The sequence below is a fragment of the Macrotis lagotis genome, chromosome 1 (genome assembly GCF_037893015.1).
Source record: "Macrotis lagotis isolate mMagLag1 chromosome 1, bilby.v1.9.chrom.fasta, whole genome shotgun sequence".
Taxonomy (NCBI): Eukaryota; Metazoa; Chordata; class Mammalia; order Peramelemorphia; family Peramelidae; genus Macrotis; species Macrotis lagotis.
In genome coordinates, this window is record NC_133658.1 from 122,152,856 (window position 1) to 122,177,501 (window position 24,646).

General features: G+C 35.6%; 1 protein-coding gene across 2 annotated transcripts in view; it reads right to left on the reverse strand.

Annotated features, from left to right (window-relative positions):
* Positions 1-1,729: 1,729 nt before the first annotated feature.
* SERTAD2 (SERTA domain containing 2) overlaps positions 1,730-24,646 on the reverse strand; it is a 139,929-nt gene continuing 117,012 nt past the window's right edge. For both annotated transcript variants that reach the window (XM_074207257.1, XM_074207253.1), the window contains exon 2: positions 1,730-5,481. In XM_074207257.1, the coding sequence (XP_074063358.1) occupies positions 4,530-5,477 (948 nt within the window). In that variant the 5' untranslated portion in view covers positions 5,478-5,481 and the 3' untranslated portion in view covers positions 1,730-4,529. The remainder of the gene's footprint in view (positions 5,482-24,646) is intronic.

Genomic DNA, 24,646 nt, shown 5'->3' on the forward strand with positions numbered 1-24,646 from the left:
TTCAATACCCGTTTGGTTGATTTACTAAATTTTAATTAATCATAATCAGAGAAAGCCATTACATTTTCAACACCCTAAATTGTAATAGGGCACATTTGATAACCTAGGTAGATAGAAAAGGCAAAAACCACAAACATAACTCCATCCTTTTAACTGTTTATTGTATAATATAAAACTACAAAAGTAAGACTGCTTATTTCCATGTACATTTATCCAATTGTTTAGATTACAGCCCATACCTACATGTGAATACAGTAATCTGGGTTCAGATGTATATGTCTGTAATATTGCATAGAAAAGGCACAGCTCTAAGGTCTGTGGGGGGAAAAAATTACAGCCTCCTTTTGGACAACCATCCTTCTCAACAGCCATACACCAAACATTTCACACTATTTACACCTTTTCCAGAATCTGCTGTTTACATGTATGGATGACATTTATCTTCAATAGCTTTCTTCTCAAAAGTGCAGAAGCTTTATTAATTTTATTGTTTTCAGCAAAATTTTAAATTGGCTCATTTTCAATAATCATTCAGCTTCAATTTTAAGAAGCACCAAAAAAGCCATTTGAAAGCATATAGGTCACACAAACTTCTCTAGGATCAATGTACCCGAGTGTGGCAGGAAATTAACTGTTTCTCATCCGAAACATGTTGAATGTGTTGACTTGAGTTTTGGCAAGGAATGGAAAGGTCAGATTTGCAACAATCATGTTGGAACAATCTAGGGCATTAACAGACAATAGAACTCCCCAGCTCCAACATAATGGAGGGGGGATCCAGAATTTTTCACCTGTCATTTAAAAAGGGTACCCTGGGATGTCTAATTCATTGTTTACCACAGAGGCGATTTGTAAATTTAAGCTTTAAAAATGATCTGTAACACTATGTACCATAGCTCTTCCGAGTTCATTTACTTCAAGAACTACTACTTCCTCTACTGCAGGGCAGCAGAGGGGATCCCAAGGGAATGCAGTATTTTTAAAAGTATCGACTGATAATGAATGAGAAAGACACTCAGGTGTGTATCTGAGGCTTGTTTCTGACCCTTTGGCATGAACAAGCATGTCAATTTGGTTGCTTCTTCCTTGATAAAAGGAAAGCAACGCTATTAAAAATATTTTAAAAATCGACCCTTTGATGCTTGATTTCTCTAAAAATTTGGGGATTTAAAACAATCTTCATCCATACCTTTTGCATATTTCAAATAGACCCACATTAGAAAAGAGTAAAAATAAATGTGAACCGTGCATATCATGAAAAGAACCCAGTTCATTTTCGGAGTCTGGCTCTGATCCCCTTTTTAATACAGATTTACATTCCTACAAGAGAATACATTCCTACCATACATTCTGTACATGTTACAATCCAGATGTTGTTAGCTTCACAATAAAATAAATATATTTACAAAGAAAAAGGAATAAATAACTTATGAAAAAAATCACTTCAAATTCAAAGCTTTTTTCATTCTGCTCTCATCTTGTCACTTCATTGCACATCATTGTCAATAAATGTCACTGCCACCCCCCACACCCACCCCAGCCTGGCATGTGTCTTTTCGAAAGGCTCCTTAAATTGCCTGTTTGACTCTGAACTGTTCATGATGCCCAGATTCTAAAAGGAAATGTTACTGCTGAAGAATGGAATCTTCTGCAAGTGTGTCCCTGTACAGCTAGGGCTTAGAGGCCACAATAAAGATTTGTCTGCCCTCCTGGTATATCATTTTGTAAAAAAAAAAAAAAAAAAAAAATTAAACCTGATGGTTCTGCCCTTTTAAAAATGGGCCACCAATTTCCCTTATCTTCCTTATTAAAGTGTGTGTATATGCACACACACATATATACACATTTACCTATACATACATTGCATAGGCATATATATGTATAGGCATATATTTACACATATACACACACACACACATATATATTATATATTCATTCTGTTTTAACTCTGCCTTACAAATTAAAGGATTTTCAAAGAATAAATTTTAGGCAACACTTCTTTGCTTAGGAAATGATGCTCTTTTGAACTATTGCCTAACATATGGTATTTGTTTCAATACACAATTTACCAATCCAACAAAAGTGTGTTGTTCTAAGTTACTGTAAATCAATTTTCAACAATGGTAAATCAATTGCTTACCATATTATCGTTCTGAACAATTAGCACTATTGTACCTATACATATATGTGTATAGCATGTGGCTATTTTCCTGGGTTCTCCAATTATATACAATCATGGAATCCAAGGGCAGGATTATCTTTTGACAAGGAAGAAAAGAGTCAAAATGGAGCGATCACAGCTACATGGGGTGTAAAAGAACATTTTCCCCATTCCCATTTCCTCAACTGAATATGGTCCCTAATCCTACCAAGAGAGATTGCCTAATCTGTTTGCAAAAAGTTATGGGTATTAAAGGTAGTTTGTAAAGGAACTACAATTCTATTAGTTTCTTGCTGCTTCACTGAGTTGATAAGTCTTTTAAAACAAAACTCATGGGGGATGAAAGTAAACTAGGGTCCAGCAGGATTTTACACATGAACCTTTTACTTATGTAATTTATCTGCTTTGTCATGTGCATTATATTACTATGTAGACTATCCATGGCTTGTTTAAAGTGCCATTTTTATAAACCTGTCCTTTTAATAGACAGAAAATAGCCAATTTCATCCATGGCAAGAAGCGAGCAGAACTGATGACTGAATATTGTCAAATGACAAAACAAAACAAAAAACCCCATAATTTAAAATTTCTTAAATAAATATAAAAGTTATTTCTAAGGAAGCCATATGCATTTCAACAATATAGGTTGCAACTTGCACGCAACAGCTAAAGTACCATGGCGGGGGGGGGGAAGGGGAGGGGGGAGCCCTAAAATGCCATAAACTATTTCAGCAACAGGCATGATACATTGCAAACATTTTTAAATTAAATGTACACCACAATGAATAAAAACGCTATTGGTGCAGTAACGAAGACTTCTCAGGTGTTATGGGAGGGAGAGAAGAAACATGCATAGAAAGCTGTGTTTGTCTATTCTGGTATAACAGGCCTATAAAGTATAAAGCAGTTAACGCAGCTGATAAAAGGAACCAACCACGCTGGAGACGCCAAGTGATGTAATGTGACTAACTCCAGTTTCCACAGCAATGGATATGAAAGTTAGAGTCCATCCAGTGCAGATAAGAGATGAGCTTCACTGCAGTAATACTGAAGATGCCATTTTCAGCACTTATCAACAGAGTGAACAAATGCTCCAAGGAAGGGGGGAGAAGGGAGGAGGAAGAAGAATGGTTTAAGATGATTCAAATAAATGATGTATGCCTTCTTAAAATGCAATTTAAAAAAAAATAAACTTACTCTTAATAGGTATATTCATTTCATAAAATGATTGATTTTTAATAAAATTCAGTTCAGATTTAATGATTTTCTAGAAAGCTAATTAAGGTCAAGTCACAGAGAAAATTATGTTAAAAGGAAACATTTGGGTTCAATTTTTAAAAAATTAGAAACAGTAACTTGGCATACATACTTGAAGGCTAAGTTTTCAGTAGCCTTCCTCTCAAAAGAGAAAGCTACAGAGAATGATCGCTTAGAACCCAAGTTTCACAGCTATTTCCTGCCAACTGCTTAATACAAGTTTTATGAGTAGACATGGCTCTAGGTTTAGAAATCACAGTAGTACACAGGTGTTTTTATACCAGGGAGTTGGTACTTGTGAAACTTGGGTGAAATATCTCCTGGCCCTTTCTTAAAGCACTGTGTGTTTGCATTTAGGGATATCAACTGCAGATTAATTTGATCTGATTTTCTCTTTGCACCATACACATATAAAACATTACAACTCTGTATAAAAGTACAAGCGCATCTTGTACATTTGAAGAATGCAGGAACTATGTGAGCAAATCCTATCAAAATAGCTATTTTGTGTGTATAAACAGCATTTGTTTTTAGAAAAACAATATAATAAACTGCAGAATCTGTACAAAAATATAAAATAAATTTGGGCAGCAGTTTCTAAACAGCCATGTAAATGCAACACTTAAGAGGAGTAGTTAATGCCTCCAAAAGGCTGAATTGCTAAGTCAACCTACACAGGGCTAAAATGCCAAAAAAGATACTGAGATTATCTAAATAATAAATTTTTTTTACCTCTTGCAATAAAACTTATAGAAAAAATAGACAAATATGCACATGCAATTTACAGCTTTCCCCAACTTAATCCTTGTGCTTCACTTTTTTTTTGTAGTAACAATGTAGTAATATTGTCTTCAATATGTATTCTTTCCTATACCAGGATATTAGGTCTTCTTTGAGGAACCACTTAAAAACCCATTAAAAGTGGTCATACATGAATGAAGGCACTCCAACTCTGCTTGAGGCAAAAAGTACTAGTGTGATCCTTTTTTTTTTTCTGGAAAAGGCAAGCAAGGACGATGCATGCACAGTGCTGTGAATCTGTAGGGTTGTGAAAATACTACCAAGTGTGTATATACTGGTACAGAAAAAAATCTCTAGATTTGTATAGGGCTTACGACCCAACAAGCACCTCCATTATGTGATCCAGTTCTGTGAGGTCCATTTTGAAAGGCTGATTTGGGGCAACTGGTTGACTACTATAGGGAGCTAAAGTCTTCAGGAGGTCATCTGCAGAGACAGGAGCCATTTTGGAGGCGGCCCCCGTAGCAGAAGTGCAGGGGTCAAAGTCATACATGGACGTGTCTATATCAGCGAAGAGAATATCATCCAAGGTCAAGTCTGTCAGAAAACCTGTGGAAGTTGTGATCTCAAAGTTTCCAGGTAGAGAGTCCATAAGTTTTGAGTCAGCTGTTCGGCTCTCGTGGAGTCCCTCAGGTTTCTGGATGTTAGACTCACAGGGGTCTTCTTTCGAGCGGTCAATCGTTGCTACTGCTGTTGCTACTGCCTCGGTGGAGGTAGGTGTGGGACAGAGTTCCTCAATTTCGTCCAAGGCGGAGGAGAAGCTGTCCTTTTCTGGTTGGACGGCTGGAGGTGGTAGTTTCGTCGGACCGTTGGGTTGGACGGCCTGAGAAGTGCAAAAAGTATCGTCCTCCAGCAGAGAGGCTGGGGTGAGGCAAGACTCTAAGGATGTAGTGTTGACTAAATCAGTAGGGTGGGCCGGGGAGGAGGCAAGATGGCTAAAAGCAGGCTGGGCCTCCCGGTAATCGTCCCCCAGTGTGTCAGCTGGCTGAGAAGTGGTGATGAACACAGGTCTCAAGCTGCCTTCCTGTTTGAGTTCCTCCTGAATCCGCCTCAACATGTTGTTAATTAAAACTGTCTTCTGCAGGCTTGGCTCTGTCAGTGGCCTGTGGTTATAGAGTTTCATAAGGGAAATGTTGAAGATAGTCTGGCGCTGTAAGGTGTAGGACACCTTAGATGGACCATCAGTAGGAGACACAACTTTGCCTTCCAGCCCATCTTCATGCTCATCAAACTTCCGTTTTCCTCCTTTACCCAACATATATCTGCAAATAAGAGGAATTGAAAGAATAATAAAATTGGTGTCTTGAAAATATATTTCTCTAACCAAAATATAACCAGCCTACTAGGAGATTAGACCCTAAGAGCATATCCAGTGTTATCAGAAAAGACCTAAGCATTTAGCCAAGTGCAGATGTTTTTATAAGGTAAAGTTAAGGAGAAACATTAAATGCTTAAAATTGGGGTAATCTGCTTCCAATGTGTACTTACATTAATTTTTTTAATCACTTCTTCATCTGTTAAATGTACATCTTGAGAAATGTGTATAACACAGTCAAGTTGCTATGGAGACCACTACCTTTGAACTTCCCATGTCTTGCAGTTGTAATTCTCAAGCCAAACATTATGAGTGTTCTGCCCCTCTCTCCCCTCCTCCAGGGAAAGTTTTATAGATAAAAAGAGAAACACCTCAGTACTATGGATTGAAAGCTATCTATCCATCTATATTTATATTGTCTTTGATAGTAGATTCACTGTATTGCAAATATATTCATGAATACATCTCATAATGTTGCAAATGCAACCGATTGAAAAGTACTAAATCAGAGTCACTGGAAGAAAAAAAGTACAATTCTGGGACTATTATATATGAATAAATTCTATTTGGACAGTTATACATACTTGCTAAAGTACAGTAAGGTAAATGACAATAGCAATACAAAGCTTTCCTTGGAAGGTCATTCCAGAATCCAATGTAGTAATCTCTGGTATTCAGGCAAAGTTCTCCTTTGGCTCAGCTTCATCTTATACATTTAAAGGTCTGAATAGAGCTGAATTAATTTCCAAGTCATTTTCTCTTGCTAGCTGCACTGCTGCCCATGCTGTTAGGGAAGTTCTAAGTCAACAGAGTCCCTTTCCTTCCAGCTGAACAGGCATTTGTAGTCCATAAGAGATCATCTAAACCATTCCAGAGATGAACATCTATCTGCTTAGGGGGAGATTCATAAAGAAAGAAGAGTAAATGCCAGTTCTGATGGTAATGTATTCTGATTTTTAAGGAAATCTGACCAGACTTTTTTCCTTACATGTACTCTAAATCACACTAGAGATTTCTTATTTGTCAGAAAGCAACTTGATTATTCAGTATGAAATAACTCTTCCTACTCCTTCAAGGATATTGTCATTTACCCTTCTAGTCTCTAAATTAAATAATCCTGGGGCCTTTACTCTAAGGTCTTAGTTTATAATCCTTTAATCATTTTGTTCCTAATCACTAAATCTGCTCCAACTTCTCAACTTACCACTAAAGGTGAGGAGTCTAAACCTGGATAGACACTTGTATGAAAGAATATGTTAAGTAAAATATGGAAAAACTGCTATGCTGTCAAGCCCAAGACTCATACTTGTTTCCTTAAGAATATTATTAACTGATTTGACTATTATTTTTCTAAAATTATTTTAAATTATAAATCTCTACTAAGGGAAAGTAAAGTAAGGAAGGAGTTTGTGCTGGACTTGGAAGTCAGGAAAACTAGAGTTCAAAACCTGCCTCAGACAGACACTCACTAGCCATGTGGCCCTGAGAAATTATTTGTAAAATAGGAATGATAATGGCACCTACCTTACAATACTGTAAAGATTAAATGATAGTTGTAAAGTGCTTTGCAAACTTTAAAACACAACACAAATGCTTATTATTATTATTATTATTATTATTATTATTATTATTATTTTAACGGGCCATAGACTCCCTACTTTCAGCCTGATTTCACCTAGAGATTGAGTCCAGTTCTTTCTTTATTTTACATCTTACAGGTCACTGAAGAAAATGTTAAACAATAATGAATTCTCAATTAAGCTTTGAATAATATAGGGAGAGTCTCTCTCCTTTTTCAGCTTCAAAGAAAGTTGCCTAATTAAGCCATAAATTAATTCTCACTTTTAATGGTCAATAGAAAAAACAGAAGGAAAACAGCTTCTTCTCCTAATCCCAGAAGGGTTCAGAAGAGATTTTAAAAAAATCTTTGCTACTCTGCTAGTAACTATTGATTTAGTCAATAAAATAATTATTTATTTGATTTTCAATGAAGTAGCAACTCTTTATTTGAACTCAGGTCCTCCTGACTCTAGGGCTGGTGCCCTATCCACTACACCACCTAGCTGCCCCGCTGGATTTATTTTTGACTGCAGCAACTCATGAAATGATTAAAAATACAAAATAAGCCTTTGGTTCAGTGTCCTTTTCTGCTTCTGCAGTAACAGGGCAAGAAAGGGAAGAGGGTAGCAGAGGGTGCTAAGAATCTTACATTTCATAAACTAGCAATTAAAATTAATTTATCTGTTGGGAGTCTCAATGTTATCTGTTCTAACAATATTCACATAGCTATTCTTTATTTTGAATTAATCCAGCAGAGAGAAAGTTTAAGTAAGTGAAAGGACTTATAGGTACTTCTTGAGCAAATAAAGGAATTGGCAACATTTCTTCTTTTTCTGCTTGTTTTCATTTTATTTGTCTTACTCAAGTTTTTAAAAATTAATCTCTCCCTCTTGCTAACCTCTGCTATAAAACAAATTAAAAAACCAAATAAAACCCAAAACCAAATCCCTTAATACATATCTACTGAGTCTGCAAAGCAAATTCCCATGTTAGTCATGTTCAGAAATGTATGTCTCTTTAGAGTTAGTTTTCTCCAGTGTTGAAGGGAAAGAAGACATCGTTTCATGAGACAGTTGATCACCTTTATTTTGCAGCACTCACAAAAATGTAAGTAAACATAACCACAAAGATGACTGAAATGTACCCACTGTATCCACTGCAGATAAAGAAAAAAGTTCTATGAAGGATTTGAAAAGATTTAAATTCAATCAACTTTAGCACTTCTGCTAGTTTTCTACCCATCAGATCTGGGCCTTTGTTCAGTTGCTTCATCTAAGTCACTTAACCCCATTGCCTTAAATAAAATTAACAAGAAAAAAAGAAAAAGAAGAGTCAGATGCTATTGGACATTATAAGAACATAACGATTTCATTAAGAAAAACAAATAACTTTGACTGTGTGTTTGTGTGTGTGTGTTTATGTTCAATAAAATTGGGAAGTCATTTGTTACAGACAGCAGTCATTTCTGAATCAGTTGTCTATGTGTTGTCAGATCATCCATCAGGTGGTTGGACCAAAGATCAAAGTAAACACTCAATTAGAAGGCATGAAAATTAAGGCACATATGATCATATGATCACAGTAGCTCTAGTCCAACCTGTTGAGACAAGCTATCAACTACCAAAAAAAGGGGAAATGAATAAAAGGAAAGACTTTTCCTCTATCACATTTCCTAGAGAAGTTACAAATGACAAGACAGAAACAAGAATGAAGTCAAAAGAGCCAACTATGTTAGTTGGCAAATAACCTCCCAGCCAAAAGGAGAAACACAGCCAAGCGAAGCACTGTTTAGAGAACAAGATCATTTACAAAGCATTAGAGAGGATGATGATGGAAGACAATAAGCAGTATCATCACACAAAATAATGAAAAGCAGCTGAGAAAATAAACTTTCATGGAATTTGATGTGATATCCAGCTAAATCAGATTATCCTGACAACGAATAAGCAACAACAAAATATTTATTAAGCAATTACTATGTGTTAAGCACTGTCTTGAGTACTGAAAAAAATAAAAATAGCTAGTCTAGGAGGAGCAGGAGACAACTGACATAAGGATGTGGTGGCCAGGGCAGGGCATTTTGGTCTTGAAAATTCCAGGCATGGCAAGTGAGACTTAGGGAAGGAAAATGTCTGCTGACAAAACCAGAAGGCAATTGGCTCTCAATCAGCTGGGAGTTTTTCTTTTTTTGTGGAGCTCTATTCTCATCAACAAGAATTAGGAAATCGGGTGGCTAGGTGGCGCAGTGGATAGAGCACCAGCCCTGGAGTCAGGAGTACCTGGGTTCAAATGTGACCTCAGACACTTAATAATTACCTAGCTGTGTGACCTTGGGCAAGCCACTTAACCCCATTGCCTAGCAAAAACTAAAAAAAAAAATTAGGAAATCATCAGTTTTGGAACCTGCCACCTCAGCCCCTAATATATGCTGTATCTTAAGTGATAATAGCATTTTAAAAGTGAGTTAGAAAAAAAGTAGCCACACAAAAATACAGAGAGAAGAAATCTCTGCATTTTAAAAACACTCAGGGATCAACTTTCTAGTTTTTTGTTTTTGTTTTTTGCAAGACAATGGGGTTAAGTGGCTTGCCCAAGGCCACGCAGCTAGATAATAAGTGTCTAGGCCAGATTTGAACCCAGGTACTCCTGACTCCAGGTCCCGTGCTCTATCCACTATACCACCTAGCCACCCCAGGGATCAACTTGCAAAGGAGAGGAATACTCCAACAGATGGGGGGATCACAAATAGTGTTTTTAATGAAGAATAAAGTTACCAAAATACACTCGCAACAAATAGCATGTGCCCCCCCCCACCTTTTATCACCATAACATCTTTTAGGAAAATTATCTCATACTTAGCATCCTCAATTAAAACTGTAGATAACAACAGGTAAAGTGGTAAAGATAGCTTTCTAAAATAGAGCTTAATATCTCATTGCTTAATCTAAGGGTTGGAAGGGATCAAGAGGACATTTACTACAACCCAAAGTTTTAGAAAAAACTTCTATAAAGAGAGGTTCTTAAACATTTTTTGTCACAGAGCCCTTAAACAGTCTGGTGAAGTCTATTCAACTTTTTATTGAAGACCTCTAGTGACAGAAGCCATTCCCTTCTGAAGAAGCACATTCTACTTTTGAACAACTGTAAAAGTTAGGAAATGTGTCTTTTCCCTCAAACTGAAAATGAATAATGAAGATTAAATTTAAGTCTTTAAAATTTCTAAACATTATTCAAAGCTTTTCCTTCTGGAGTCAATCAGAACAAAATCTAAGTGAACTTTTATTTCACACCTTTTAAACCATCACACAGTTGACTGAGAAATATAAAGAACACGTTCTAATGGATAGCTTTCAGATTCTTTTCAACTAGGATGAACTAGATTAATTTCTGATGTCTCTTCCAGATTTAGAGCTATAATCCTACCTCAAAATTGTATAAATTTCCTAAGCTACTAGAAACATGACTTTGTTCAAATATACTGTAGTCACCTTTATTGGAATACATAATACTAGTAAAGATACTGGTCCAACTCAGGGGTTGGCTGACTACAGTCAAAGGAAATCCAGTTCATTTTTACACTTTAAAATAAAGTTTTACTGTGTCTGAAAAAAGTTTAAATATACTCTTGTCTGTAGTTTGTCATCCCATGGTCTAATCAATCACATTGTAAAAAAAACAAAATGGTTGGTAAAAAAAACAAAATGGATCAAAAAAGTGCACACTGTTCAGATGATAGTGCTGGTCAGGTATCTAGAGGAATTAATAGTTTAAAAAAAAGCTTCAAATTCTAGAACCCTACAATATTCAAATTAAAAATATAAAAAACTAAGAGGGTACCGCAAAGATATATAGTAGAAACTTCAGTGGCCATCTAGCTCAACTCATACCTGATCAAGAATCCTCTCCCTCAAAACTATTCTAAATGATCATGCAATCTCTGCTTGGAGAACTCTAGTGAAGGGATATCCCATACCTCACAAATCAATTAATTCTAATATAGCCTAGATGAGGTTATACTGACACATTTTTCCTCAGACGGTCTCATGGAAATTTAAAAAAATTGTGGAAGATATGATATTCTTAAAACATTTCAAAAATAAATATATTTGCAGTATGAATTCATTTTCCCCCTCTCCTTACACAACTGTGACCCCAATGACTATTTTAAGTATCAAATAAATTTATAAACAGAGCCTTTTGAAAGAAAAATGACTTTTTAATGCAAACATATTGGTTATCATGACAGCTGTAGGCAGAAAAGTATCAGAAAGGTGACTATCATGCCTCTTTTCTTTGCTACAGTGACTGGTATTCAAAGAAATGTAAAGATGAATTTATTGTAAATATTTATAACTTTCAATACTTTGGTAAAAAAAAAAGTGAAAGCTGCCTTAATTTTTCTCTTCTGAATTAGAAGGGAACAAATTATCAATTGGAAACTGCCATTTATTTGAGTTAGTGATCTCCCTGTGAAGGGTTAATACTTATGGTGCTTACCTTCTCAGTGTACTTTTGGTACAGTTACAGTTCCTTCTCTACAAAAACTGAATAAATAAAGATGTCATGATATGTCATAAGTCCTGTAAAGAATGCTGAGTTATTAGACAGATGAGAAAGTACTATGTAAACTGGTATTCTATTTGCTCCTCAAGTCAATATAAATTTTAATAAAAATAAGGAATGGATGGCTTGTGATTCAAATTTCAATCCCTGTTACCAAAAATTTAAAACGTTGAAACTACTGGCCATTCAGCAATCTTTTGTTAAGGGATCATCAAGGTGAAAAAAGGGAGTAATTTTACTTAATCTTATTATGTGGCAGAAATATTTGTTACTGGTTAGCAGTTGAAACGATACACACACACACACACACACACACACACACACACACGCACACACACTCTTGCATAGAGTCTTTTCCATCTGAAGTATATTTACATTATTTATGTATTAGGAAGGAGGTGAATGTGTTCTACACTATGAAACACTATAAACCCATATAAATTAGACCTAAACTGAACAACCATTTGAAGTAAATAGGTGAATACTTAATTATACAGTTCCACTGATTTCCAACATCAATTTTGAGCTATCTACTGGACAAGTATTTTACTCCAACTTGTAATAATATAACTTTAGAATCTCAATATAAATTCTGAGAAATGTTCTACTTTTGTCAGTATAACCTAAATTTATAAATATAATCCCTGTATCTTATTGATATAATTCTGGACACTCATTTAATAGTATAGGGATGGGAAAATTGTTCTTGTGACTTAAATCGTTAGAGGTAAATACTAATTAGGAAACACTGACTACTAAAGCTGTTTGGAGAAGTTACTGTGGACACTGGGAGGTGAAATGACTTGCCTTTGGTGACATAGCCAGTGCAAGTGAGAGGGGTGACAAACCCGTTTTCCTGGTTTTAAGGTAGGTGCACAATTCATTATTCAAGCTACCTCTTACAAATTTAAGAACACATAAATATATTTGAAAATATACAAATTCAGTTAATTCTCATCTCATTTGGAATTCTTCTTGACTCCACAGGCTCTGATTGTTTAAATTGCTCATTGCCTTGTAATTATTCCAGGATTTAATCCCAATTCCACAGCTGGAAAAGACACTCATAATTTACATTTAAAATAGCAAAGGTACCATCACTATAGTTACCCAAATATTCATAAAAAGTTTATTCTAATGACTTTTCCTGACTACAGGAAGCCAAGGCTGCTAATAGTGACTGACAGGTCAGTCAAATCTGGTGGGATTTACCAAACTTGTAAGAAAGAACTCTGATACCTAAGTTTTCAAAGTTCCTCTACTTATATAGCACATAAACTACTAGCAAAATATCCACAGAAGAGAATAAAGGGGTTTCTCCCCAGCTACTTTTTACTTAAAAATTGATGCAGCAATTTAGATATCCCCTAAGAGTTTACTTTAAAAAATTCTTTCTAAAGCAAAAATGAAAGTAAAATTTAACAACTGATACCTTCTCCCCCCAAAAACCCTTTATAATTTGTGGGAAAATTTTAGGAGGTGAAAAGAAGATTCAAGCACTGAAGTTTAACCTAAAAGGAGAAAGGATAAATTTCCCAATAGGGTTTTTGCATTATGATCTCTTCCCTAAGCAGTACACAATTAAAACAGAAAAAAAAAAGGAAAGCTATACATCTGAAGAACCTGTGGGCATGAATCCAAACTCTTTGGCCAGTTTCCAAGAGTTTCTGGGCCTGGAATTTGGGGTAACTAACTCTCTGAAGAGGTTTAGTACTACTTCATAGAAGTCTGTTTTTCTTCTGCTTCCTCAGTCCCCTCAACAGAATAAAATATTTGATGCTTTTTAATAAATATTTTGTAGTGGCGTGTGCCCTTTCCTCTGAGATGAGAACAGAAATGCTGACAGGATAAAAAAAAAAAAATCAAACAGGAGTCAGAGCCAAAGTTTTTGAAGAACTTTCTACTAGAAGAGGAAGGAGGGAGGAAGTGAAGGGGGAGGGGAGGACAGAGAAGTGGTAGAAAGAGACTCTTCCTTCTTCTACAAGCTCTATGATTTTTTAAGTCTGGCAACTGAAACACATATGAAGTATTAACAAAAATTGGATGAGTAAACTTTTTCAGAAATTTCTTGATTCCAAAATTTCTACAGCATCTTGCCCTAACTTATCCCCTTCCACCCTCTTCGAGTTAAGTGCCCCAAGTCTAAAAATCCTGAAACTCTCATAATCCTCATCTAATTCTCCAATTTAGGGTTTCTTAATCTTTTTTGTGTGTGATGCATCCCTTGGCAGTCTGGTGAAATCTATGAACCCTTCTCCCAGAAAAATGTTTTCAAGTGCATAAAATAAAATATGCAAAATCACAAAAGAAACTAATTATATTGAAATACAATTATGAAAATAATTTTAAAAATAAGCTCATGGACTCCAGGTTCAGAACCCCTGCTCTAGCTTTTGCTAGTCCAAAATTTTTCTCCCTGGTGACTTAGGACTAGATTGGAAATGGGCTGGGGATTGGGACTGGAAAAGACAACATAGAATAGTCTAGTGTTCAAATGCTCTAAGTCTTGTACATGTATGTTGCATGCTTTAGGTACAATAATCCATTCCCCCCCCATTTTTTCCTTTAAATAAACTTTACAAAAGATTATTCATGATTTATAATCAATAGTAATTGAACTTTTAGAAGCTAGGGAAATAGTTTAATTAGGACAAAAAAATAACTTCTCTACATTAATTCCCCTATCCTTTAATTATAATTTTAACCATCAAGAAAGACAAAACATTTCAAAATACATTTCCCCACTTTTTCTGCAAAAAGAAAATAGTAGATTTCTTTAAAGTTTTCCAGGCATTATGAAAAGCAGTGAGGAATCTGATGTCAAATTTCTACAAGAATGCTAATTTTAATATACAGAGAACTGAGTCAAATTTTTAAGAAGACAAGCCATTCCCCAATTGACAAATGGTCAAATGATATGCAAAGGCAATTTACAGATGAGGAAATCAAAGCTATCCATAGTCATATGAAAAATTGCTCTAAATCACTAATTATTAGAGAAATGCAAATTAGTACTACCTTACACCTCTCAGACTGGCCAACATGACCAGAAAGGACAATGATCAATGTTGGAGGGATGATGGGGGAAATCTGGGACACTAATATATTGTTGGTGGAGCTGTCAACTCATCCAACCTTTCAGGAAAGCAATTTGGAATTACGCCCAAAGGGCAACAAAAATGTGCATACCCTTTGATCCAGTAATACCACTACTGGGTCTAAACCCTGAAGAGATTATGAAAAAGGGTAAAAATATCACTTGTACAAAAATATTCATAGCAGCCCTATTTGTGGTGGCAAAGAATTGGAAATTAAGTGAATGTCCTCCAATTGGGGAATGGCTTAAGAAACTGGTATATGTATGTGACAGAACACTATGGTTCTATTAGAAACCAGGAGGGATGGAAATTCAGGGAAACCGGGAAAGATTTGCATTAACTGATGCTGAGCGAGATGAGCAGAACCAGAAGCACATTGTACACCCTAACAGCAACATGGGGGTGATGGTCAACCCTAATGGAGTTGCTCATTCCATCAGTGCAACAATCAGGGTCAATTTTGGGGCATCTTCGATGGAGAATATCACCTGTATCTAGAGAAAGATTTGTGGAGTTTGAACAAAGACCAAAGACTATTACCTTTAATTTAAAAAACCAAACCAAACCATTATCTTCTTATGTAATTTTGCTATCTCTTATACTTTATGTTTCTTCCTTAAAGATATGATTTCTATCTCATTACATTCACTTAGATCAATGTATACCATGGAAACAATGTAAAGAGTAACAGACTGCCTAATTACCTAATGTGGGGAGTGGGGGGAGGGAAGCAAGATTAGGGGAAAAATTATAAAATTCAAAATAAAATCTTTCTTAAAAAAATGTTAATTTTACCTCAAATACTGAAATAGAGATTAGAGTTAGAAAGTAGGATTTCATTTCATTCTTTTCCTAAATCTGGATTTACTGGACAGCTATTCAAATCAACAAGTATTTTTAGCACTATGAATTATGGATAATAGAAAAGCACAAATTTAGTTCTCTGTTCTTGAGTAGTGTTATAAACTGGCTGAGAAGGCAAGATGTATACATGTGTGTATATGAAGACAACAAAATAATAAGAAATAAAATTTAATTGTCTAATTGCCTTCCTTATCTGGAGAGATTTGAATAGATGACTTCTAAAGGACTATGTTTGTTTGTTTTTTGTTTAGCTCATTTTAGTTCCCAAATCCTAAAAGTAGTATAGATAAGAAGTCTAATGAGAGTTTAAGAGAGGGGAGAAACAGTAAATTCATGATGGCAGGGGCCAAGCCTTTTTTCAACATTGTGTCTCCACCATTATCATCCACTATCTTAAGTAAAGAGCTAGGCTGCTAAATCAAGGATTTAGGAAGCATACAGAAGGTAGCCACAAGTTTTCAGAGTTAGAGATTTTACTGGGCAAGACAAGTACAAATAAATGGCAATCTGTCTATAAGAGCAGGGGAAACTCGGCAAGAAGAACAACCACTCAAAAGACCTTCAGTGTTTTTTTTTCTCCTAAAGTTCTCCTTCCTTTCTTTTATCCTAAAAACCCGATTTTACAGCCTGGGTCTATCCTTGTAAACTTATACCAAAACTATCTCCCTTTACAAGAACCTATCTCTTCAAGATCTTCCCCAAGTAAAAGCCAGCCAATAAAAACAATAAAAAGAACATACCTGGTCACCATTAATATTTCTCAATACTACCCTGCTTTCAAAGTGGAGGAAGCATGAGATGGTGAACAGAAAGTCAGTTTAGAAGTCCAGAAGATCAGAGTTGAAGTTTTCCCACTAACTTCTCAGGGCCCCATTCAACAATTCAAGACTTTGAAGTTGATGTGGTGTTAATATGCATCAGCAAAAGAAGTTCTTAAGCAGGAGCTCCCAATCATGAAATCATTGGTCTGATTAAATATTCTATTTCTCTCTCACTCAATTTCAGGGTAGAGAAAACAGCTTTATGGATTTGTATATATATATGTCTAATGAGTCCAAATTATTTTCTAGATGCTACCTTGAAATGGATACCAATGAGGATGACTTTCTAATAGATCATATTTACATTAAAGATCAAAATCAGCCATAACTACTATTATGATGATATTAAGTGCAAAGAATAAGAAACTAGAGTAAATTCTCATCATTTGCCCATTTAACTTTTGCAACTTCAAACCTCTGTGTCATTTTATTAATGACCTCATTTTCACTTTTACATTGGCAGCTGGGCACATTTGAAATAAAAAAAATGAATAGCATGATGTGTGCAAGTCTGTGGAAAGGCTGGCATCCTACTGGGTGCTTCACTAGTCATGTTCAGTATAACATGTAAAGAACTCTCCATGCATTTATTTCATATTTTCATTACTTGCCTTTAAAACTAAAGTTTTATGTGGCAAATATGCCCCCAATTCATAGTTCAAAGAACTTTGGGCTTTAAGGTATGCTGAGACATCACCAGTCTCCAAGTTAACAGCACCAGCAAGTGCTCTCATGGGTTAAGAGAGGCAGTCAAGGTAAAGAGATTTACAGCAGTAGAGTATATAGTATAATGACCTCACACCACCATCTGACACAGTGGAAGGTAAGATTCAGGTAAAAAGACTCTATAGAGTATCATTTTTAATTCTGTGTTGTGTTTCTTTAAAAGACCACACTATTTATTTTTTGACTAATTAGACTTTAAAAGATTTCTTTTAACCATACAGTATGAGTTTACCCAAACCCAAATTTCTCCTACCTGAAATAGGATAATTCTTTTCCCCTCAAGAATCTTTTGTCACTAACAGACTTGAAAGAAGATCCAAAGTTTTCACATAGAGAGCAGTTATTTCTTCTGGTGTTTAGGATGGGTGGCATATGGAAAAGTGTCTTTTTGTCTACAGAAGAGGGTTTCTGACTACCACTTCATAAGCCATGACCATTTTTTTAAAGTGCCAGTCAGTGCCAAAACAATTCATAGCTTAGCTCTCAAGTTTGAGCCAGCCTTCTTTTGTTGGGAAAGTTTACCATTGTTTGTCCTTCATTAAAAGAATTTGCTGATAGTGGTGGTAATGATTGGTAAATTTGGATTTTGGGGAAGATGGGGAGTTTATAAAATTATATTTTTCATAGAGAGGCATATAAACCCTTTCCCCTCTAAGAAAGAAAGAAAGTGAAAGAATGCATCTTTTTTTTTAGGTTTTTTTGCAAGGCAATGGGGTTAAGTGGCTTGCCCAAGGCCACACAGCTAGGTAATTAGTAAGCATCTGAGACCGGATTTGAACTCAGGTACTCCTGACTCCAGGGCCGGTGCTTTATCCACTGCATCACCTAGCCGCCCCTCTGGTGATTGCCTAGCTGTGTGACCTTGGGGCAAGTCACTTAACCTCACTGCCTTAAAATAAAATATAAAAAAAAAGAAAAAATGAATTTTGTCTTGTCAGTTTTTAAAATTTTGATGTTAGCACAGAAAGTCACAGAATTCTAGGGAATAACTACAGAGAGAAATATTTTGTTGCTTATTTTGTGTACTACATTTTATGGGTTACTTCATGGCTATTGTGATAGAAAAAGTGCATGAATTATTTTTTTAATAAAGAATTGCATGCAGAAAATGTTTTTAGCAATATGTAGCAAAAGATTCACTTAAGCCCAATGCCTTACAAAAACAAAAAGAAATATTGATAAGCTAAGCATGTCAGGAGGAAGAAACAAGAATGATTAAGAGGTTCAAAATTCTACCAAAATCCTACCACACACAACTACAACTTGAAAGAAGGATAGATTATACTTAGCCTGGAGAATAGAACATTTAGTGGGGATATGATTGCTATCTTCAAGTTTCTAAAGGTCTATCACAAGGAGATGCATGTTTTAGGTCTGTTCTGGTTAGCTCAATAAAGCAGAACTAGAACAGTGAATCGAAGTTGCAGAAACAAATTTCTATGTAATATAAGGAAAACTTTCTAATAATTAGAATTCTTCATATGCAGAAACTCATGCCCTGGGAGTCAGAAGGTTCACCTTCAATGGATGTTTTCATGTAAAATTGAGTATGTGATAAAGAGATTGTTGGTCAAACATGGACTGGACTGAAAGGCTACTAAAGACCCTTTCAACTTTGGGACTGTGAGTCATTACAAAAACAGTACTGTAATCTAGACTGTACAAATTCCTCCCCAAAGATAGTAGCTGTGGTCTACATGGTGATAACAATAGGTGCATTCTAAGGTGCTCATTTTATTTTTTTTCAGTTTTCATAAAATTCTTATTGCTATCACAGTGTTTCATTCTCATGGCCCCTCATCTTTTTAAAGGAGGGAGGTAATTATTTGATCATAATAGTTGCATATCATTCAGTTTCTTTTTTCTTATTTCTATTTATATTGTTAGAACCTCACTTTCTATATATTTATATATACATATCTATCAATTGACATAAACTTCTGTATCCTTTATATTGATTATTTATTATGTTTATTATGGTGGAGTAGTATTTCTAGGGTGTTATTGTTGAGAGGACTACAACCATCAACATGAAGGTAGTGGTGGTGGGGTTTTTTCTGGGGTCTAGTTTTTCTTTCTTTAACCAATAACAATAAAAAAGAAATTCTCATGTCACTTGTTCTTTTTTCTTGGACAAGAAGTCAGATAGGAAGAATACCTAATACATTTTTTCTTCTTGACCTTGAGTGACCTCAATTTGGATTGAAACCTGAGGTTGGAAAACCATGTTAATTCAAGTAAAAGGCAAACCTTAAAAAAAAGAAAAAAAGGAAAAAAAGGCAAACCTTATAGTTTAAAGATTTTAAAAGCAAGTCATCAAAAAACTTAACAAAGTACATACATACACACTCTAAAACTGGCTTAGTAAAGATCTGTTTGATGGAGAAAGATAATATAAAGATTATGAGAGATGAAATGGATCTGTCTTGATTTATTAAAAGAGTAACAGGTAAAAAGTTACTGTAGGACCAACAGATAAGTGATTAGTAAGAAAAAAGGTAAGCTTTCACAAAACCATTCCTATTAAGTCTGTTTAAGATTCATAGTTAAGGACTTATAGTGGCAATTCCTGGTTAGGTCATCTCAAATGAAGATTAGATCATGTAAAGAGACTGAATAGCTGAAGGTCTGGGAAATTACAGCTTTTAAAAACTAGAAGGTACCACAGAAATTATCCAGTCAAACACCCCTTTCTCCTTTTTTTTTTAAGAAACTCATATTTTTAATCTTAAATATTCCAATAAAAATTGTTCTACAGTTTTAGATCTCAGAATGTTAAAAATAGAATCAGAAAATCTACACTACTCTATGGATATGAATTTATAGAGTTCTTAAAATATTCAGAATCATTCTAATTATCAGATGGATCAAAGACTGTTCTGACCTAATGGTATCAGATATTCAAACGGGAACCACTAAATGTGCATAACGATCCCTGCTGTAGCATATATCCTTGGAAACAACGTATTAACATTATCCATGTTCTATTTTACGGATATTTATTTCATTAACTATATCTCAGTTATTTTTGAATATGGTTCCTAAAGTGCTGAAGGCCCCTGTTTGATCTGTGTTCTTTTTTTAGGTTTTTGCAAGGCAAATGGGGTTAAGTGGGAGGCCACACAGCTAGGTAATTATTAAGTGTCTGAGACCAGATTTGAACCCAGGTACTCCTGACTCCAAGGCTGCTGCTTTATCCACTACACCACCTAGCCCCCCTGATCTGTGTTCTAAAAAAAAATCATTTAAAAAATCCCTTATAATAATGTAAACAAAATAATTTTCTTCCTAAAAGATTAAGTTTTTAATTTTGGTCCTTTTTTAACCAAGGCCCCAACTCTCCAAGCAAGAATATCATCTCTGGATCTTGAAGGAGATATCTTGTTTTTGACCAGCTTCCCCTCCAATAGTTAGTGTTGACAATCATAAACAAAATGATCTTCATTTCTTCACTCATAATAAATGGATGGTCCATCACATCAAAAATTTTGAAACACTCCTGTGGCAATACCACTCTTATACAGAAGCCACAAACCACCTTCCTATATAATCCTCAAACTGAACCTTCCGTAGCTCTTGGATTTTTTTTTTTTTTTTAGGTTTTTGCAAGGCAAATGGGGTTAAGTGGCTTGCCCAAGGCCACACAGCTAGGTAATTATTAAGTGTCTGAGACCAGATTTGAACCCAGGTACTCCTGACTCCAAGGCCAGTGCTTTATCCACTATGCCACCTAGCCGCCCTGAGCTTGGATTTTCAACGCCCCACCCCATGCAAATCCTAGAGGGTTTTTTACAATACAATTTCCTGCCTTTACCAGGACCAGTTTCCAAGCTGTCCAACAGATAGTTTTGCGTCTCTCCTCTGTAATGCCTTTGGATTAGTATGTTGTCTAAATTTCATGCTTATTCACTCCTTAACAACAGGGTCTCAGTTGTGGAGCTACATACTTCATTCCGCTATTAGTTGGTTTCAGCAACTCCTACACAACTCTCTTCTTAAAAATGAAGAAACTGAGGCCCAGAAAAATTAAGAATTATCCAATAACCACCAATGAGTTGTGTAGATTTTCTGATTCTATTTATTTTTTAACATTCTGAGATCTAAAAATGTAGAACAATTTTTATTGGAATATTTAAGATTAAAATATGAATTTCTTAAAAAGAAGAAAGGGGGTGTTCAACTGGATATTTTCTGTGGTACCTTCTGGTTTTAAAAGCTATAATTTCCCAGACCTTCAGCTATTCAGTCTCTTTTTGTGACCTAATTGCCACAAGTAGTGGCAGAATCAATAGAAGAATGCATGTCTACTGACTCAAAGTTAATTTAGCATTCTTTCCACTATATTTCTCTACATAGCAGCTGATGGATATACTAGTACATGTACACACATACAATCTCTTCTAGCCCTTCTGTTGTAGTTGAGATTTCCTTCCTTAACTATCCTGCTTATCTGTGGTGATTCAGGATAAGATAGAAGAAAGGAAAGGAGGATACTCCTCCCCATCAAATCCCCAAAACTTTTGCAATGAATTGTCTAGGATGTAACCTCTGAAAAAGGATGAAACTTGTTTCATTAGTAGTTGGTTGTATCTTAACTTTTTCAGTAGCCACCAATGATTAGCACCTGTATGTGACTATGTCTTTCCCAACATGGGGGAAAAAAGTGGGCATTGGAGAGAGCCTGTTTCCTTTGTTTTGTTTGTTTTTGCAAGGCAGTGGAGTTAAGTGACTTGCTCAAAGTCACACAGCTAGGTAATTATCAGGCCCTCCTGTCTTCAGGGCTGGTGCTCTATCCACTGTGCCACCTACCTGCCCCTTTACTGCTTTCTTTGATATGGCAACCATAATCCTGGATTTAAATTCTATACAAAGTTTAATGATACCAGCTTACTAATTGAGAAAGCCATTGAATTTCTCTTGTTTCAATTTCTTCATTTTTAAAATGGAGATACTAATACCTTCATTACTCATCTCACAAGATGACAGTCTTTTCTGGAAAATTTTAAGAGGTTTGCATTATATTATTGTCATTTTACCTTGCTTCAGGTAAATTATATATTAATTATTAATTATATATTTATTATTATATTATCTATTATTATATTATTATATTACTTATATTATTATATTATTTATAGTATTATAGTATATTATTTATTATTATATTATTAATTATATATTTATATTTATATATAATTAATATGTATATAATATATATATATATATACAATTAATTAATTATTAATTATATATTAAATAGGCACTGATGAGTTGGTGAGCAAACCATAGCCAAGGACTAAACCCCACAAGGCAACTGGTAAGTTAAAACCATGTTTAACTCAATGGATATACAAACACAAGTCAGATTTGCTGATACGATTTAAGACAGTTACCACAGAGAAATACATTATGAATTCTAAGCAATTAACTCAATATTTTGGAACACAATCTATTATGAATTTTGGGATACTTTGCATATGGATCTAAGTGAAAACATTTTCAACAGATGTAAAATGGAACCAGTTTTGTTTTCAAAGAAATCAAGGTCAGGAATTAAGAACCAAGTTTAGTTTGCTTCCTGAATGTATTTTCAAAAATTTTTTTTAATCTTGTTATAGGTAACTGAAGAAGGGAAAAATCATGACTTTAATATTTATTAAACACTGACTATGGGGAGAAAACCATGCTAGGTGCCATAAAAGATACACATTTTTAAAAAAGGCATTGTACCCAACTCCATGGAGATCACAATCTATTAGGGGAAAATACAAAACATGCAACTATACTTCAAAATTATATGTGATAAATCAAGTGTCTTGCAAGGTAACTGGGTGAGTGTAAGTAGAGGTGGTGGTAAAGATAACTAATTTATTGGAGGGCCAGGAGGCTCTGAGCTGGCCTTTAACTGAGCCTTAAAGGATGGGAGGATTTCTGCAGCAGAAGTGAGAAGTGGGAAGAGTAGGGCACTCTAGGCCTAGGACACAGGATGAGTAGGGGGTCCCTGCATAGGTCACAAAATCCCAGATTTAGAGCCAGATGAAACTTTAGAAGCTGTACCGATGCAGCTACATGAGGATGGCTCTACTCTCCCATAAGTATCTAGGCTCATTAGAGCAAAAGCTCTTTTTGTCAAAGAACTGAGCACCTGATGAATGCTTAATAAATAAATGCTGGCTCAACTCCAGTTCTACAGATAAGGAAACTGGGGTCCAGAGAGTAAATGGTTTGCTTAAAGTAACTAAGGCATTAAATGGCAGCTCCAGAATTTAGAATCAAATTCCATTTCTCCAAATTCAGTACCAGTATACCTCTGAAATCATGAAGTCCAACTTAGAAGAATAGCATTGATGGGAGGAATAAAGGGTTGTGGAAAGTCTTAAATATCAGACTAAGGAGTCTAAACTTTATTCAAGGGACAACAGGGAGCCATTACTTGGTTCTAAGTAGAGGAATGGCATAATCAGAACTGAGTATTAGGAAGATTAATAAAGTAAATAGGACAGATGTCTTGGATAGGAAAGAGAGGGAAGAAGTCATGACTAATCCAGGGAGGCCTGAACATGGCTTGAGGTTGTAGGCCTAGTGAGGCAGGGATAAGTTAGAAATATAGAAGAGGCAGAACTTTTTTTTTTTTGCAAGGCAATGGGGTTAAGTGGCTTGCCCAAGGCCACACAGCTAGATAATTAGAAAGTGTTTGAGGCCGGGTTTGAACTTAGGTACTCCAGACTCCAGGGCCAGTGCTCTACCCACTAGGACACCTAGTAGCCCCAGAGAGGCAGAACTGACAGGACTGAGCAAGTGATTAGATGTGTAAGCTTAAAGAAAAGGTATTGGTGGTGCCATTAACAAAGACAGTGAAGTTAGAAAATGGAACAGCCTTAGGAGGAATCTAAATAAACTTGGCTTTGGATATGGTGAATTTGAAGTCCTGGTGGTACATTTCCCTTTCTCTCTCTCTTTTTTTTAAAAAGGTTTTTGCAAGGCAAATAGGGTTAAGTGGCTTGCCCAAGGCCACACAGCTAGGTAATTATTAAATGTCTGAGGTCGGATTTGAGCTCAGGTACTCGTGACTCCAGGGCTGGTGCTCTATCCACTGCGCCACCTAGCTGCCCCTCTGGTGGTAATTTCCAAGGAGAGGTAGCATGGCAAAAATGGTTCAAATACTGAACTTGGAATTCAAGGTTTGGGTTCAAATTCCAGCTGACAGTATCTGTGGTATCATGAGCAAGCAATTGAATTTCTCTTAGCATTAGTTATTTCAAAAATTTGTAAGATCAGGGGTTGAGGGGCAGCTAGGTGGCGCAGTGGATAAAGCATGGGCCTTAGAGTCAGGAGTACCTGGGTTCAAATCTGGTCTCAGACACTTAATAATTACCTAGCTGTGTGGCCTTTGCCTTGCAAAAAAAAAAAAACACACCTAAAAAAAAAGATGAGGGGTTTATCTGGGATCACTAACAGTTTTGAAAACGATTCTATAATT